We start from the raw sequence: 18,946 nt of genomic DNA, 5'->3' as shown, positions 1-18,946 counted from the left end.
TGGAGCCGGAAAGACAAAATTCATGCTTTCACTAAATTCCCTGAAAAGAAGCCAAATGAGATTTGAGTTTGGCTCCCAGATCTGGCGAAACAAATTTGGGAATTCCAGTGTTGCCAAGAATATAATTGCCGTCAGGCCCAACAAGCCCGCTTTCAGACTGACGGCCTTGTAGTGTGGTTTGGCGGTTTTTGGGGAGTTGCAACAAACCACTCAGAGATCAGAAACTTCCAATCTAGGTGAATCACTCCCAGTAGGTAAAATGATCACTTCCAGTAGGTAAAATGATCAGCAAGGGGATGAATGCCTTTGGCAATCGTTTCTATGGTTAACGGTATCGTTACGTTCCCAGCGGAGCCGTTTGGATATCAAGGACTCTTTCTTTCCTGATGTCATCTCCTTTGGCAACCACACAGGGGTGCGTGGGAAGCACTTCCGTCTCAAGCTCTTTCTTTCCCTCTTTCAGGGGAAAGCAAAGCAAGAGGAGCCCATCCTTCTAGTGGTTTCTGGAGAAGAGAAGAGTACAACCAAACCAAAAGAAGCTGACCAGAACAAGTCGGAAAAAGACAGTGCAGGTGGGCATATCCTCACCCTCATTCAGAAGCATGTGTGATGAGCTTAACCGCACAGTGCTCTGTGACAGGAGCTATAGAATGAGGCTTATCTAGGCTGGGGTCTGGCCCTGGCCCTCAGAGAGCTTTCAGTTTCAGATGCATATCAAAGGGGTCCCAAGTTCCTCTGTGTTACCTGCCTGACTCCTACCAGTTGCCACTTGCGTGGGATTAAGGTAAAAGATTATACCTGGATCGCTATTTTATCTAAAGGAATTTCCAACCAGAGAGGTGTGTTGCGCTTGCTTATTTGTTTGTAAGCTTGTCTAATCCTCTCTAAGGCTAAAGAACACGTTCCTCCAGGAGCCCAGAAATCTGAGGGCAGCCAGTGATCTCCCCTTCAGTGTCCCCTGAGCGCCAGAACCAGACAATAATAACAGAATTAGCAACAAAACAAAACAAAACACCCTAGTTTTTTAAGGTGGCTATTCTCTTCCAGTAGAGGTAGAAAGGTCTTGTGATAACAGTAAGACCAGTTCCCACATCCACAGGCCAAGAGAGCTGGGGCAGCTGTAGACAGATGTCCTTGGCAACCAACACCTACCAAATCCTCCAAACCACAAATCCCACTGAAGTGTAAAACCTGTGTGTGCATGTGTGTGTGTGTGCGTGTGTGTGTGTGTGCGTGTGTGTGTGTGTGCGTGTGATGTGGATGGGGATGTTGGCTCTCGCTGATGGCAACCTAATTTGAAGCAAATCTTGATAAAACAAAACTCCAGTTCCACAATTAAGTTGGGCAGTTATTTCAAAGGATTTCCCATGCGGGTTCAAAAAAAAAGGATATCCCTAAACACATTTTTCCATGAAAACTAACAAAACCACAAAACTGTCCTGAAATATGCATGCGCACACACAGACACACACACAGAAGAAAATGAAATGAAAATTAAATTTACTTTCCTTTTAATCTTTTTCTCTAATTTATTTTTAATAGTTGTCCCTTTTACACACAAAGGATAGAACTGATTCGGTGTCCATGGGGGCAAATACTTGGGTTTTCCATATAATGGGAGTGGTTTGGAGTGCAGCCAGCTATGCCCAGTGCCCTGTGCTGGCTATGAAACCACGAGATGGAGTTCGGGATGCAGTGGATGATGAGCGAGAGAAGGCAGCGATCCTTCCCAGGGGGGATCAAACTGAGTTCCTCAGCAAAAGTACTAGAGAGGGAGAGGAGCTGTCTGTCACTGCTGCCTTGCGCTTGACATGAAGCCTATATGGACTGATGTCATTGTTAAGGCTTTCCAATGATTGTTTTGCCTGTATATTACATCAGATTCGTTTAATACAAGAGCATAAAAAGCAAAAGAAAAGGGGGCCACCATCTTACCTCCCAGATAACCCCTTCCCCCCATTGACACCTTTCTAAAAAATAAGACAATGGGGGCACCTGGGTGGCACAGCGGTTAAGCATCTGCCTTCGGCTCAGGGCATGATCCCGGCATTGTGGGATCGAGCCCCACATTGGGCTCCTCCGCTGTGAGCCTGCTTCTTCCTCTCCCACTCCCCCTGCTTGTGTTCCCTCTCTCGCTGGCTGTCTCTAACTCTGTCGAATAAATAAATAAAATCTTTAAAAAAAAATAAGACAATGCCCACACACGATATGAAAATTAAATGGAATCAAGTAAAAAATAAAAGTACTAATTAGAAAATAAAATTCCCCTTTGTCTGGCTCCAGTCAGTTCCCCTAAAGGGTAATCGTTGTTACAGGTCCAAAAATTGCCTTTTCACGCGTCTCACACCTAGCAGTGGACCAGACTATGGATTTGCTGTTGATGAGCCCACCTTGTAATCAGTTCGTAAAATTGGGATTTCCCTTTGATTCAGACATTTCCAACTGCAGAGGCTAATTCGTGACCACGTCGCTCACTCTTTTCTGAATAGCTGCTTCTTTATACGGAGGAAATTAATAGTGAACTGGTACCCACGGGGCCGGGGCAGAATCCTCTTATGTTTAGGAAGTCCAAGGCACGCATATTTTTCTTTTCCTTCTTTCTATCGCGTCCAGGTGTCTCAAGCCCAACACAGAGCAAGAGGAGCGAGCTGGATAAGACGACCGCAGAGCAGGCTGCGCGCGCAGACGCGGCGGGGAGTCAGAGCTACCCCCTGCCGGCGGGGCACGGAAGGCGCCGCACCAAGAAAGGCTCAGGCGCTTCAGCAACGAGTGAGTGCGGGCCGCGAGGAAGAAGCTTTCAACAGCCCCGTCGAGGGCCTGGCCTCGGGGACAGGGCTGGGTCGCCACCTGCCGAGAAGACTGCCAGAGACCGTCTTCCGTGGCCCCTGCCTCCGGAGCCGCGCGTCGCTGAGCAGCCCCCGGCTCCTCAGGCAGCCCGCGCTCCTCGTCTGAAGCTGCTGGCACATGCAGATGGCATGGCCAAGAGAAAGGCCGGCGCGTATTTGAAAGCCAGAAAAGGCCCGGTAGCGCCGCCCGCACCCGAAGACGCGGCGGACGCCACGGTCCGTGGTCCAGCGCCACGCGGTGGAGATGGGGCCTGCGGGGCCGAGCCGCCAGAAGCCGGCGCTGCTGCGACGACCCAGGACGATGTCATCCTCTCAGTGACGATGGAGGCTCAAGTGTTCATGGATCCTTCTCAAATCCAGTCAGAAGGGGAAGAAGCCTTCGGCTTTGATCTGCAGGCTCTCAAATTTAAAATGGAGTCCGTTCAAGATATTCCAGCTGTCTGTCGAGAAAGGGCGCCGGGAAACATCCTGCGGGCCTTCACCGCAAGCACTGCGGCTCCGGCCAGCGCTCTGGCTGACGGAGGCCTTTCGGCCGAGAGGCGGACCCCCAGGAGCCTTTCCTGGGTCTTGGCCAAGCCCGCGGCTGACGACGCGCGCTCCGACCGGGAGAGCGCCTCGGAGGAGAGCGGCTCGGATTGGCCGCTGCTTCCCGGGCGTTCTGTCCGGGGCCCGCTGGCGCCTGACGCTCCCCAGCAAGCCTTCACCGAGTCCGAGACCTCGGCGGCCGAGCTGAGCGGTCCCGAGCAGCCGCGGCTGCCTTCTAGATACTCTCCCCGGGCCTTCGGCCGGCCCGCGGCTGGAGAAGCGTCCTCCGACCCGGACAGCGCCTCGGAGGAGGAGAGGGCCTCGGAGCGGCCGCCGGCGCCCAGGCGCGCCTTCCAGCCCTTGGGGAAGTCCGACGACGACTACGACAACCAGAAAGCGTCCGCCTCTGCCGCTTTCAGGGACTGGAGCGGCTCCAGCGAGTGGCTGACGCCCCGCCGTGCTACCCCGGCCTTGGACGAGCCCGAAGACCTGGTCTGCACGGAATCGGCCAGCTACGTGGAGCAGTACGGCAGCGCCGACGACTGGAGCAGCGCTGAGGAACAGGCGCCCGCCGGAGCCCCCGGCCGGGCATCGGGGAAGCCCACCGACCCACGACAAGGCACCTCGCGTTCCGAGAACCTCCCCGAGGAGTGGGCCGTTTCCGTGGAGCGGCTCGCGCAGGCCTTCTTGAGGCCCAGGCTTCGTCAGCAGGCGTCCTCGGGCGCCGCCAGGCCGCCCGCCCCGCGGAGCAGCCCCGTGGAGCCGGCGCCCGCCTGGCCGCCCATCCCGTTGCACTGGCTGAGCCCGCAGGCCGCGCAGCACGCGGCGGCCGGCCCTCCGAGCGGGAATGCGAGCGCGGCCGCGGTGGGCCAGCGCCCCGGAGCCGCTGCCCCCCAGAATCACATCCAAGCGCCCGGGGAGGCCGAGGGTGGAGCAGCCCGGCTGCAAGGGTGCGGAGCCCGCCAGCGGCGTCAGGTTCTCTTTGGCCGAGCTGCCGCCGCCGCCGCCGCCCCCGAGGTCGCATTCCCAGCCGCCGCGGGAGCCCGTCGCCGAGCGAGCCGTCCGGGCCGATCCCGAGTGCCCGGCTGTGGAGGGGAGCGTTTCCGTGCAGCTGCCGCCTCCCCGACGGCCCTCGAAGGCCATAGTGAGACCAGTCGCCGAGCAGCACGTGTGCCTGGGCGCGGAAGGTGCGGTGGTCGAAAAGAGCTTCTCCGTGTCGCTACCGCCGCTCCCCAGATACCACGCTCAGCCCCTGACGCAACCGCCAGCCCCGCAACAGGCCCCTGCCGGTCCCGAAAGCCCGGCAGCGTCTGCGGAGCCTCTGCCTCCGAAAGGCCCAGCCACGGCCTCCGTGAACCCCAAAGGTGAACCGAATGTGTTCTCGGGTCTGGAGGGTGCCACCGCCGAGAAGGCCGTTTCAGCGGAGCCCCTGCTCCCCAGATTCTCTGCTCCGTCCTCGACAAATCCTAAAGCCCAGCACGTGTTCCAGCCAGAGGTGAAGGAGGGCGCGCCCGTGGAGCCGCCGTCCAGAGGCCTCTCCCAGCTCTTGGTGAGGCCTAAAGTCCGGCCACAGCCAGACCCCCTGGACTCAGTGGGCGCTTCCGTCTCCGCGGCGGGTGGCCTTCCCGCCCTAGCGCCCGCCCTGGGCCTCGCCCTGAGCCCTGCCCTGGTGCCCGGCCCCGCGTCTCCCAGAAGCGTCTACCAGTCCTGGCTGAGCCCCTCATTCGAGCAACAGGGCTCTGTGAGTGCAGAGAGTGCGGCTCTGGAGTGGGGCATTTCTCTGGAGCCGCTGCCTCCGCTGCCTCCCAGAAAGCCCTCTCAGAACCCGCGGAGGCGGGGAGCCCAGCAAGCAGCCTCCCAGCGATCAGCGAGCGCCCCTCCAGAACGCAGCGCTCCCGCCCAGCCAAAGCCTCTCGGATGTGCTTTCCAGTCCCAGGTGAGCACGAAACTCAAGCAACCTGTCTCCGAGGCTTTAGAGGGCTCCGAGGCCCAGAAGATCATTGCTATGGAGCAGCACTCTTCCAGAAAGGCTTCTCAGGCCCTGACCAGAGCACTGGTCAAGCAACCAGCCTCCGAGGCTCCAGAGGGCTCCGTGACCCAGAAGAGCGTGGCTGTGGAACAGCCCTCTTCCAGAATGCCTTCTCAGACCCTGACCAAAGCATCAGTCAAGCAACCAGCCCCTGTGGTTCCAGAGGGCTCCGTGGCCCAGAGGATCATGGCTATTGAGCAGCCCTCTCCCAAAAGGCCTTCTCAGACTCTGACCAAAGCATCGGTCAAGCAACCGGCCTCCAAGGCTCCAGAGGGCTCCGTGGCCCAGAGGATCATGGCTATTGAGCAGCCCTCTCCCAAAAGGCCTTCTCAGACCCTGACCAAAGCATCAGTCAAGCAACCGGCCTCCAAGGCTCCAGAGGGCTCCGTGGCCCACAGGAGCATGGCTTTGGAGCAGCTCTCTCCCAGAAGGCCTTCTCAGACCCTGACCAAAGCAGCAGTCAAGCAACCAGCCCCTGTGGTTCCAGAGGGCTCTGTGGCCCAGAGGATCGTGGCTATTGAGCAGCCATCTCCCAGAAGGCCTTCTCAGACCCTGACCAATGCATCAGTCAAGCAACCGGCCTCCAAGGCTCCAGAGGGCTCCGTGGTCCACAGGAGCATGGCTTTGGAGCAGCCCTCTCCCAAAAGGCCTTCTCAGACCCTGACCAAAGCAGCGGTCAAGCAACCAGCCTCCAAGGCTCCAGGAAGGGTTGCCACTGAGGAGGGTGCTTCTAGAAAGCCGCTGCCTTCCAGTCAGTCTCCCCCATCCCCTGGGAGATACAAAGTCCAGCAAATGTCGTCCAGTTTTGAGAGTGCTGCCGCCAAAGCAGCCATGTCTGGGAAGCCAGTGCCTTCCAAACATCCCAGCCCGCTGTCATCAAGGTCTAAGGTTCAGGAGATATCCTCCCATCTGGAGAATGCTGCTGTGGAAGCAGGCTCGGCCAGGAAACCACCAGCGCCCAGGCACCCTTCCCAGTCCTTTGTCAAGTTTATGGCAGAGCAAGTGTTTTCAGAGAGCGCTGCAGGCCCTCTAGCGGCAAAGCCATCTTCCAAATCTCTGCGGACGTCCAAAGTCCAGTACCCCCGGTTCTGGGGCCCCGAGAATGCCAGCACCCAGGGACGCATCTCTCAGCGTACGGCATGCCCTCCACAGCCTTCGGGGAGGCCCAAAGGCCCAAGAGAAGTTCCCCCACGTTCAGAGAGTGCCCCCACGAAGCCGAAGCAGAGCAGTTCCAAGGAGCCGCCGCCCCCCCAACAACTCTCCCTGGCACCGGTGAAGCCGGTCTCCTCCTCGGTCTCTCAGAGCTCTCCTGAAATACGGAAGAGTCTCGAAAAGCAGCTGCCTTCCAGAGGCCCTCCCCAAGCCAAGGCGGGGGCCCCAGTGCAGCTGCGGCTTTTCTCACCAGGCCTGGGGGCAGCGGGCGTCCCTGTAGAGTGGAGCAGGTCCGAGGAGCGCCGGCCTCGGCATCGCAGACACCCTCACCCGGCTTTGGCGGACCTCGAGTACCCGCCACAGGCCCGTTCGGGTTCTGGGAGTGCTGCCGCGGAGGCCGCCGTCTCCGAGAGCCGGCCCAGCACGCGGTCCCAACCCAGAGGCCCAGCTTCCCCAAACAAGACCAGGAAGCATCGACAGGGCTTGGAAGAGCTCCCGAGGAATACCCTGCCTCCTGCTACCAAACCCTTGAAGTCTGCAACGGCTCCCACCAGGCAGGCATCCACTTCCGGGGGCACTTACTCTAAGAAGGAAGGTCTTGAGAGCGGCGTTCGAAACAACAGCCATGCAAACGTATCCACCAGCGGGGCTGGGGTTGAAACCCTTTTTGGAGTTCGCCTGAGAAAAGTCTCTTCCCTGAGCAAGTACAAGAGTGAGAAACAAGATGATCTTACGAAGCTTTCTTCACTGTTCGTGGGCCCAGTCTCGTCTTCCACAGGTAAAGAACAGCACATCAGAGGAAGCGTTTCCCAGGGGCTCCTGGGTGCCGCAGAGAAGCCCACCACAGCTTCTGATGTTGCGGAGAAGCAACAGAGCAGGCCCAAGTCCGAAAGCGTGGCCAAGAGGCAATCTATTTTCAAGGCTCCAGGTGAGACTTCCTCTTTCCAGAGGGCAAGGAGGTGTACCGAGTGGAGGGAAGAACTAGAAATCAAAGTCTTGAGTGGGAGGAAGTCTGTTCTAGCCTTACGTGCCAAATTGTTGCTTTGGCGGGGCTGGCTTGCAGATTTTATGAGCAGGGTGGTGCCCCCTTCTGGCTTAATGGATTTGGAGATGGTTAATTTTGAGTCATCCCTTTCCCAGGGAGACCCCCTCTGGACACCCATCCACATTGTGATGGACGCACAACCATCTGCCTATTCCTTCTGTGCGCCTTCCCTTTACGTGGAATTTTATACCTTTCTCAAAATACTCTGACATGTATTATGCTTCCCCCACAACACCATGTGGTTTTTAAAAGCCAACTCTTGAGTAGAGCCCTGCGTTCAGACACTCAGCTTGAAATCTTAATTTACTCCCGCAGCTGCTTCACACACCTGATATGTCTAAGAATCCAGAGCTAGGTGATCTTTTGAGCACTAATCTCTCTCAAAGCCTTTGTACCTTCACGCTGACCATCCCATGGTCTTCGTGCCTAGAACCACACCCGTGTAACCGCGCACTTGCACAGGGGATGGTGAAGTAGCCAATGCTATGAGATACTCCTTGGACTTCGAAGAATGACATCAACAGCCTGAGCCTCTGGCCTGTTGGGAGTGTTCCCAGCCCACCTGGCTGCCCTGGTCCTACCCTGATTTGGGGATAGGAAGAGGGATGGACGGAGGAGGGAGAGGGGGCCCCTTTCTAGGGGATCTATGTTCATTTTCACCTGGCAATTAACAAGGATCCCATCTGGTACATTAGTGTAGGTCGGCCCCGGCCCAGCTCGAGACCCTGCCTGCCTCACTTCAGTTCTAACCACGCTCCTTCCTTTCTCAGGAAAGCCTGTTGGCCGACAGTCGGATTACGCCACCTCCCCCTCTGAGCCAGCTTGGATAACCATGGTAAAGCAGAGGCAGAAGAGCTCCCAGGCCAACATCCCTAAGAAAGAGGCCAATACCAAGAACAAAGCTGGAATCAAGGCCGAGATCAAAGAGCCTAGACATGGGGCAGAGCCTGCGACAGCCCACAAAACGACACTCCAGAAGGTCACTAGAGTGGGTTGACTAAGCTTGTGTCGGGGACTTTGCCAAGCCTTCAGCTCCCCACCTCTTTGGGGGCGCTAATCTAGGCAGGCAGACTCTTCCTGGGGAAGGGTCTAGCCTGGTTCTCAGAAAATAACATGCCCTGCTTTATGTTCTGAAAGGGTTTGTGAAAAGTAATGACTACAGAGAAGGTTCTGTAAATCAAACCCTGTCCTGAATATTCTAGAGCAGGTTTCCATGAAATCGGTTGAGCAGTGAGGAATAAGTTATAGGAAAAAAAACCCCCAAGGTAACCGCTGAGGCGAGAATTGAGTAACTATCCTTACAGGCATAGTAAAGAAGATATAAATGGAATCAAACTATACATACTATTTTTCATTTGACATTTCATTTCTGGGCACCTTTCCATATCATCCATAACGATTGACCTTTTAAAGGTAATGCTTGATAGTTGGGGCTTCGCGTATTGGTTTGCTTTGGCGTCACACCTCCTACAGGTGAGAAGCAAAGTTACATGACGAGCTAGACACACGGTCCCACCTGTGGATCAGGGATGATGGGATGGTGTCTTGCTTGCAGCGTCCCATTGGTGATGTCTTTGGAGGTGCTGGAATGAGAACCCCTCTTGTCAAAACTGCAGAACACTGACCTAAGGAAACACATCACGTTTACATCCCAAGAGATATGTCTAAGTTCCTGTACTTTTAACTGCTTACTGTATCTGTCAAGGGATCACATCAGGATCTGCGTAACTCGAAAGATGTTTTCATTTTCGTCATTAGTATTTTTATGGGAGCAGGAGATACAGGGGTAAAGCGCACCTTGGTTCAAGCTTTCGTCAGGGGAAAACACACCAGGGTATATAAACTCAGTAATTTAGACCAGTTGTGGCGAGGTGCATTTGGAAAACTTAAACTGTACAATTCTGGAAAGACCTGTAGCTACGTCTCTTTCTAGTGCAGGGAGTGCAAGTCAGAGGTCAACAGTTATGCTAAGTGAGATCCCGTGAAACTCACTTCAATTCCTTGATAAGATTTGTTCGTAACCCCCACATTCTGTTAGCTTGTTGTTAAGTGTTGGTAGTGTGCTAGGGAAAAGGTTATTCTCAGGTTAAATAATTCCATTAACCTGTTCACACTATTTGTAGGATTAGACACCCTTTCCTTCCAGATCTCAAAGATGGTTAAGCTTGAACCAGCTGAGGTTTTGTGAACCTAAATTCTGAGCCAAGGTCCTCTCGCGGCTATTTCCTTCCCCCGCCCCTCTTTCCTTTTGACTAATGTGGAACTCATGATGGCCAGGACAGGGCTTGCCCATTGTGGTTTTTGAATTCACTCTTCTCCACGTCAGGACTTAACGAGCTTTTTGTTTTCATTTTTGTATTAAAGGGAATTGGCCTTGCAAGTGAAAACCAACCCAGAAAGACTTTTACTTCTGATGTCGATAAACTGGTGAAGACAGAACAGAGGAAGCTACCTAAGTCTACCAAAACAGGTAAAAACGACCCCCCCCCAAAAAAAAGTCCTGGCAGCATATTGGGAAACTTTTGCAATTTCCTTCTCAGACAACACATGTCTTTCCCCCACCCCTTCCTCTGCCCCAAATCAGCCTCATGACTCTCATGGCTCTTCCATTAGAGACAGGTATTAGCTTGTTTCAGGAAAATCTGATTGTTAGGACCACTCTGAGTCCAGTGTGTGACTTTCCGGGGGTCTCCCAGTCTTCCGCCTCATTGAGGAAGCCAGTGTAGGCACAGAGCTGTGATCACTCACTGGAATGTTCCCACGGCTGCTGCGATTCCTTTGGAATGTACCTCATGGCAAAGCAGTACTTTCTCACCTTTCGCGGCCCCAGGGACACTTTAAAATAATCCACCATATAGGCCCAGTGGTGTCAAATTCTTTCTTTTCACTATTTCAAAGGCCGCCTTCTCCACCTTCTGAGCAGGGCGTGGGAGGTGGGGAGATGTTGAACGCAGAGCGGACACTGGGCTGGGGTAGACTAGAATGCGGTCTCAACAGTAGGGGTGTGTGCCAGAGGGATTTTCTTTTCAGCAGAAGCAGGGGGAGGGGAGGATGGGTTGGTACTGAATCATCTTTGTCCTCTCCCTTGGTCCCCTTCATGAAGAAGTTAGACTAGGAACTTAGGAAGCCATGGTCTGGCCACAAAATCCTGGCACCTGACCTGCTGACAGCTATTAATAATCTCACGGACACTCAGCTCCTGTCAGGTAGTTCTCAACTCTGTGCATTAGAATCGCCTGGTGAGCTCCTAAAACATTTACAAAATTACAGATGGCCCTGGCTCCACTGCTAAAGATTCTAATTCTGTTAGTTTAGGAAATGGTGTGGGTATTAATGTTTTTATTTATTTTTATATTGTTTAAAGATTTATTTATTTATTTTGGAGATGGAGGGGGAGGGGCAGAGGGAGAGAGAGAGAATCTTAAGCAGACTCTGGGCGTGGAGCCTGACGCCAGGCTCGATCGCACCACCCTGAGATCAGGACCTGAGCTGAAATCGAGAGTCAGATGCTTGACCAGCTGAGCCACCCAGGTGCCCCTGGGCATTGGTATTTTTAAAAAGAACTCTAGCTTGGGCGCCTGGGTGGCTCAGTCACTTGGCTGTCTGCCTTCAGCTGGGGTCATGACCCTGGGGTCCTGGGATTGAGGCCCTCATCAGGCTCCCTGCTCGGCGGGGAGTCTCCTTCTCCCTCTCCCTCTGCCTGCCACTCCCCCTGCTTGTGTTCTTTCTCTCTGTCAAATAAATAAATAAAATATTAAAAAAAAAGAAGAAGAAGAGCTCTAGCTGTATACTAGCAGTCTGGCCTCTACCCAAATCTTTGTCTCCTGAATGGCAATTCTAATTAACCAAATAAATGTCTGATTGCTTAAAAAAAAGAGAGAGAGCAAGAGCTCTAGGTGATTGTAATGCATACCCCGCACACTGATGGGGTCAAAGCCATGGCCGCAGTCAGCCATAAGGCAGGATGAGGGAAGGAGTAGAACTGGGGGACAGGGAGGTTGTCTGCTGGGTCAGAGTAGTTGGTACAACGCTCTTTAGCACAGACTTTTACTGGATGGATCTACTAAGTCCTTACTAGTCATTCCATGGGATGCGGATCGGCAAACCAGAAATAACATTACCTGACTTGAAATGTAAAACACCGAATAGATAACATAGTGTATGTTTCCTCTCTGGTCCCAATTCAAAAGTGTGAGACAATCTAATAATAACCTCCCAAAGCTTGGCCGGTATTTTCTCTAGGGCCTTCCTGTGCCCAGGCCCCCGTGGCCATGGCCGTGCAGATTTTATCCCTTCGAGAAACCACCCGTAGCAGGCCACATGCACGGGACTTTTAGAAACCTGAGGAAACCTGAAAGGAGGAGAACTTTTACTGTATCCCACGAACCTCCCTGGGTGTCTCTGGAGCTTCTTACTGCTTGTGTGTTATTCGCTGTGGTTCTCGTAGGATTTGAAGATCCGAAGATAGGTCAGCTGCCCGCCGCGGCCAAAGAAACCAGGCAATCTTCGACTCTCCCCGCTGTGTTCCGTGAGCCAGTGGAGCCGGAGGAGCCAGTCTGGTTCTCCCTGGCCAAGGAGAAAGCCAAAGCATGGAGCCATATCGCCGAAATCATGCAATGAGCAGCTCCTGGGCGGGGCAGCTGCGCCGCAAACGGTCTTTGCCGGCAGCCGCACTAACGCCATGTAGTGATTTCTTCGCCATAACCACTTCGTATTAAGCAGAAGTGCCTTAAGGGGGGGGATTAAAGCTAATGATTATTTGAATGTAACAAACGCCACGAATGCCTAACCTTCAGTACAGTCACGGCCAGCATCTGAAAACCCAGCATCTCCTCTATGAAACCAATGTGAATTGTTTGCACCACTATAGAACTGGGAAACCTTTAACTTGAGATGATGAGCTTTATTTTTATTTTTTTTTTTTAAGATTTTTTATTTATTTATTTGACAGAGATAGAGACAGCCAGCGAGAGAGGGAACACAAGCAGGGGGAGTGGGAGAGGAAGAAGCAGGCTCGTAGAGGAGGAGCCTGACGTGGGGCTCGATCCCACAACGCCGGGATCACGCCCTGAGCCGAAGGCAGACGCTTAACCGCTGTGCCACCCAGGCGCCCCGAGATGATGAGCTTTAGAAGAGAGAAAGCGAACACGTTTTGCAGGAGCGACTAAGAGGTGGTGGTCATGTCCCTGGATCAAATGACTTCGTTCAGGTGGAAACAGCCAGACAGTTTGGCCCAAGGGTTGGCTTTGAGGTTTTGTGAGGCTGGTTAAATGCTTCGGTTCCTTGGTTGCCGCCCCAAGCTTGCACAAAGGTGCTGAGAAGAGGTGGTGGAAGTGAACCTTCTGGGTCTCCAAGAAAAGTTTCGCGCAGCTAGTCCCCCAGTTAGCCGTTGCCCTTTGAGATGCCGCCCTTGTATCCCTGCCCCCACACCCAATGCCTGCCTGCTCTCTCTGCACATGCCCCATGCTGCTAGCCTGGCAGCAGTGAGCACCTCTCTTAGAGGCAGAACGTTTCTTGGGGATTATTGTGCTCCCCTAGATGGTTAGTTCATCAGTGTTTGACCTCTTGTCCCAATGCCACTGTGACTCTCTGCTTGCTGAGAAAAGTACTGAATGCCATATATATCCTGTTTTTTAAGCACTTAAGACCCTGGGATCCTGGAGAGCTCTTTTCCCTGGCCCTAGCTTTGAGGTAGAAAGCTCCATGTAGCCTAGTTTTTTTAGTCTCTTCCCCTCAGCAGCCTCAGTTTTCACAAGATTTTAGCCCAAAGCAAGACCAGAACCCCCAAGCCATAGAACAATTCACTTTCTGCAAACTGGAAGCCTTAGGTGATCAAATCAGGGTAGCTTCTCCCTGCGCTCATTCCTGGAGGCACGCACCTCGAAAGTCACTAGACTGGATAGCTCCCCGCACACCCCGTCCTCAATGAGCCACTCCCCCAAGTCCTTTCCTTCTATTCCATCCCCCAAACACACCAAACGCTAAGGAAGAGCTCCCCTTAGATGCCTGGTCAGTACCCAGCTCATTTTCTTAGGACACGCAGAAGTATCTTCTGGCTACACCTGTCACTGTGTCTGCCTCTGTCACCACGGGGCTGCTTTGCTAACACAGAAATGTAAGCCTAGACATCTAACTGTGCCTTTAAATTCTGCGGGGGGTGCTGCCTCATGCAAAGAAAATTCACAGAGGCAGCGAGGTGCCAGAGCTGATTTAAATCCTTGGTGCTTGGTTTTGGTGATGATGGTATAACGTGACATTGTACAATCATACGCTGGGTTTTGCATTTTCTTTATAAAACATCTACTTTTCCTGATACTGTATCTTTACCATTCCGATGATGCTAGGATTTTGATTGATTGAGTTTGATTTCCTTTGTACCTCCATAGTGAACAGTTTATTTAGGTAAATGTCCTTTACCCGGGTGACCCTAGTAATTAGTCCCTACCCCCTTTCTTTAGGATGGACCACTATTAGCTCCTTCTCACTCTGAGAGCTCTCCATTAACAATTTCTTTTCCACAGTTAACAAAACTCTGTTTTTAAGTAAAGAGGTTAAGTTTTTTTTAATGCCTAGATGCGCATTCTAACAAGTTTTCAGTTTCTTTTAGCATTCTCGATTTTTACTATATGTATGCAACGCAAATAAATTCAATAAAGCTTGCTCTGCAGTCTGTCTTTGTCACATGGGGCGGGAAGTCGAATACGATATTGATAACACAGACCTGAAGGTTGTCAGAGAAGCCAGATGTTCTTGGGAGATGAATACCCACCATTTGCCTGACATGGAGGGATTATGCTAAGTGAAATAAGTCAAGCAGGGAAAGACAATTATCATATGGTTTCACTCTTATGTGGAACATAAGGAATAGCGCAGAGGACCACCGGGGAAGGGAGGGAAATCTGAATGGGAAGAAATCAGAGAGGGAGACAAACCATGAGAGACTCTGGACTCCAGGAAACAAACTGAGGGTTTCAGAGGGGAGGGGGTGGAGGGAAGGGGTAGATGGGTGACGGGTATTAAGGAGGGCATGTGTTGTGATGAACACTGGGTGTGATACGCAACTGACGAATCGTTGAACACTACATCAAAAACTAATGATGGACTACATGCTGGCTAACTGAACACAATAATAAAAAAATAATTAAAAAAAAGAGATTGTGCAGAGGACAAAGGGCCTCCGCACAGGTGTGCCTGACCGAGCTGACGGCCTGCAGGTGGGTATTTGTATGGGCAAGAAGTGGTATTGAAGAGAAGTTTTGTGTATAAACACCTGGAGAGCAAAGAAACAGAGCAGTGGGAGGGTACTGCAGCTGGGGGGTGAGTAGAGGGGGGCGAGATGGTTGGTGGTTGTACTCCAGCCTGGGCTAGGACTAGATCCAAGTCTTCTAGCAAGATGGGCTATTAGAACTAGTATTTTCTGAAGCATGGGGTCCCACTATGCACAGGTAACAAAGTGGAACATGGAGCGATGAGGGGAAAGGGGTGATAGACCAGATATTGAACTTGGACTTCCTGTAACATTCGTCACATTTGCAGGGGTCAGAAAAAGAGTTCAGTTGGGGATCCACATACCATATATCTATATATTTGAAGCGTTTAAACCAGCATGTTTTAGTGAATGATTTATCTCTTTCCACGACACATGTACCTTCATAATGACCTGAAAGGATTTCGAATTCTCAGACTCCTCTAAGTCCTCTCCGATGCTGTAGGAAGAGCTGCTCCCTGCCCCACCCCGTCTCCTAGACCAGCTCCCCCACCCCCCCATTTCAGGCACACGGCCCCCTCCCCCTTAGGTGTGGGAGCCCAGGCCCCCCCAGCAGCACAGTCACCCTCCCAAGGACAGCTCCAAGACGAGCACGCAGGCCCTGGTGACGGGCTTGGGACAGTTCCGGGGGGCCAGGGACCTGGAGCATGGGCTAGCAGGGGCACGCCCCTTCTTCCCATGGACTGGGATCCTGGTCCTGTAGGGAGGGGCAGGGCCGGAAGAGGACCAGAGCGGGGGACACAGCTCAGGACACAGGTCCGTCTTGCTTGGGTCTTCGAGCAGGAGTCTACTACCACCAGCACAGCATAAACACTAGCAACCCGGAACCAGTTTGAAGGCCCTCGAATCACACTGTGCGGAAAACTGCCGACCTGCCCTTTCAGTTTAGGTGATGATGACCAGGCGTCTGTGCTCTGTGTCACCCCATGGGTCTAGCCAATAAGGAACACATGCGAATACATTTTAAAACATCAACACTGGTGGGGCGCCTGGGTAGCACAGTCGTTAAGCGTCTGCCTTCAGCTCAGGGCGTGATCCCGGCGTTCCAGGATCGAGTCCCACATCGGGGCTTTCGGCTGGGAGCCTGCTTCTTCCTCTCCCTCTCCCCTGCTGTGTTCCCTCTCTCACTGTCTGTCTCTCTGTCACATAAATAAATAAAATCTTAATAAATAAAAAAATAAAAAATCAACACTGGTGACAAAGGGGGGAAAAAGGATTGTGGGAGTGTTCGGTTTATTTCACTTTAACAGGCATTAGTGGAGTATCTACTAAGTGAAAAACTCGGGGCCTGGGGTTTTGGGGGAAAAAAGATAAAACCTTTTAAGGTCCCAGCCATTCAGAAGTTCACCGCCTGGAGCTGGGGGAGGGGTGGGATACGAGGGGGGTAGATACACACACGTATGAATAACGCACAAATACTTGAACAGGAATGTTCACAGCGGCACTATTGGCCACAGCCGGGAACAATGCAAATGTCTGTGGACAGAAGAGTGGATCAAGAAATTGTGCATATATGTACAATAAAATATGACTTGATCATAAAAAAGAATAAAGTTCTGGTACCTGCTACAACATCAATGCATCTCGAAAACATGATGCCAGATGAAAGAAGCTGGACTCAAAAGGTCTCACGGTGTATGATTTCATTTCTATGAAATGTCTGGAATAGGGAAATTCATGCAGATGGAAAACTGACTGGTGGTTGCTAGGGGCTGGGGGAGGGCCAAATGGGGAGTGGCTCCTGAATGGGTGCGGAGTTTGGGGCTGATGATGACGTTTTGGAGCTAAACAGGTGGCTGTGACACAAAATTGTGAATGTCCCTGAATTGCTCACTTTTAAATGGTTAATTTTAAGGGCATTTCACTTCGATTAAAAAATAATGCTAATGTAAGTTAGCATAGGAAATGTGCTGGCACAGAATGTAAGAGAAGCTATGAGTGCCGTCAAGGGGCACCCAGGAAGCCTTAAATGCAGAAATGAGGCCCTCTCCTCTCAAACCCCCAGGCCCTTCCCCTTCTCTGATCCTCTGGTCAGGTACGACCCCACCCCCCTAAACAGAGTCAAGAGATTAAGCCCATTCTCTCTCTTTCTTCTTTTTCCTCTTTTTTCTCTTTTTTTTTTCATTTTTTATTAGAGAGAATACTCTATCAACACCTATGTACCCACCACCCAGCTTAAGAAATGTAATCGAATTGAAGCCACTGGGGAGCCCTCCCCAACGGGAACACATCCCTTTGTTTCCCCAAGAAGTAGCTGCCATCCTGAATGAGTTGTCTACCTTTCCCCGCACATGCCGTCCCACGTACTACATTTGTATGCGTCTCTCCTGTGCATGCTTTTTACCCCCGGCGTCTGTGTCTACAGTCAATACATGGTGATCATTTTGCATGTTTTTAAGACTTTATACACACGGTATCGTGTTTGTATCCTTCTGGAAGCAGCTCTTTCCCTTATGCAGCTTTCTGCTGCCATCAGTCCATCTGAGCCCCTCTGTGTCTCAGCCCCGTGTGAGTTCTGGCCTCCTCCCCACACCAGCCCTTGCCATCCTGTTCGGTTTCCCTGCAAGTCCCAAGCCAGTGAACGAAGGCTGGTTCTACCAGAGGTGAGTCTCAGCTTCTTCCCCTGCGGCTCTTACCCAGTGCTTCCGAGACCTCAGCTGCGTCAGCATCCCTGAAGGGCTTAGGCAAACGCGGAGTGCTGGGCTCACCCTCAGAGTGTCTGATTCAGTAGGTCCTGGGTAGAGCCTAAGAATTCCTGGGTGATGCTGACGATGCTGTTGTGGGGACCAAACTTCGAGAACCGCTGCTGTCCATCAGTGTCTGGGCCCAGGCTCAGCAGCGCCATCTGGCCTCAGGCCAGCTGAGCCATCCAGGAGGTTTCGTTCAAAACCATGCTCTGGGGCGCCTGCGTGGCTCAGTAGGTTAAATGTCTGCCTTTGGCTCAGGTCATGATCCTAGGGTCCTGGGATCGAGCCCCGACTGGGCTCCCTGCTCAGCGGGGAGCCTGCTTCTCCCTCTGGCCCTCCCCCTGCTCGGGCTTTCTCTCTCAAATAAATAAAATCTTAAAACAAAACAAAACAAAACCATACTCTAGAGCAGCACTGTCTAACAGACATGTAATGCAAGCCACGTGTACTAAGTTTTCTAGTAGCCACATCAAAAAGTAAAAAGAGGGGTGCCTGGGTGGCTCAGACAGTTAAGCATCTGACTCTTGATTTCGGCTCAGGTCATGATCTCAGGGTTATGGGACCAAACCCCGATTGTCCCTCTCCCTCTGCTCCTCGCCCCCCCCAAATAAATAAATAAAATCTTTTTAAAAAAGTAAAAAGAAATGGACAAAATTAATTTTAATAGTATATTTTAACTCCACATATTATCGTTTAACCATGTAATCCATATGAAATTCTCAGTGAGTTCGTGTAACATTTCTATACTTAACAGCACGTATCAAATGAGACTAGCCACATTTCAGTAGCCCCGTATGGCCAGTTACTAATGGAGTGGGCAGTGTAGCTCTAAAGTCTTGACTTATAGATCTCTCTTCTCACAAAAATTGTTTTAAACTCGACATTTTATCTTATTTGGGGCTGTAATAGAAAAATTTGAAACAGGCTCACCAAATGACGGAAAGTGATACCTTTCAATGAAGGTAAAGTGGGCCAAAACAAAGAGGAAAAAGATTTGAGTCAAGATACTTTAAGTAAAATCTGCCTACATTCCAGTGTATTAATTTAAAACAAACTTATTTTTAACTAGAACAAATGCTGTCAACTATATCTATCAAATGTAAGAGAGGAGTCATATTTCATTGGATATCACTTTTTGGGTGATGCAGTTTGGAATGACATCAGTGTTATTGAAATTCCCGTGGGCTTCTAAAAACTGAAAAANAAGTGGGCCAAAACAAAGAGGAAAAAGATTTGAGTCAAGATACTTTAAGTAAAATCTGCCTACATTCCAGTGTATTAATTTAAAACAAACTTATTTTTAACTAGAACAAATGCTGTCAACTATATCTATCAAATGTAAGAGAGGAGTCATATTTCATTGGATATCACTTTTTGGGTGATGCAGTTTGGAAT

The 18,946-nt window shown here is 51.7% G+C and overlaps 1 protein-coding gene across 1 annotated transcript in view; it reads left to right on the top strand.

The window, feature by feature from the left end:
* Positions 1-4,841, top strand: part of KIAA1210 (KIAA1210 ortholog) — a 47,060-nt gene extending 42,219 nt beyond the window's left edge. The window contains exons 7-8 of the mRNA XM_034649873.1: positions 464-572; positions 2,614-4,841. Of these exons, the coding sequence (XP_034505764.1) occupies positions 464-572; positions 2,614-4,739 (2,235 nt within the window). The 3' untranslated portion in view covers positions 4,740-4,841. The remainder of the gene's footprint in view (positions 1-463; positions 573-2,613) is intronic.
* Positions 4,842-18,946: the final 14,105 nt, after the last annotated feature.

Source organism: Ailuropoda melanoleuca, chromosome X (assembly GCF_002007445.2).
Source record: "Ailuropoda melanoleuca isolate Jingjing chromosome X, ASM200744v2, whole genome shotgun sequence".
In the NCBI taxonomy this organism is placed as follows: Eukaryota; Metazoa; Chordata; class Mammalia; order Carnivora; family Ursidae; genus Ailuropoda; species Ailuropoda melanoleuca.
This window is presented reverse-complemented; position numbering and strand designations above follow the sequence as displayed.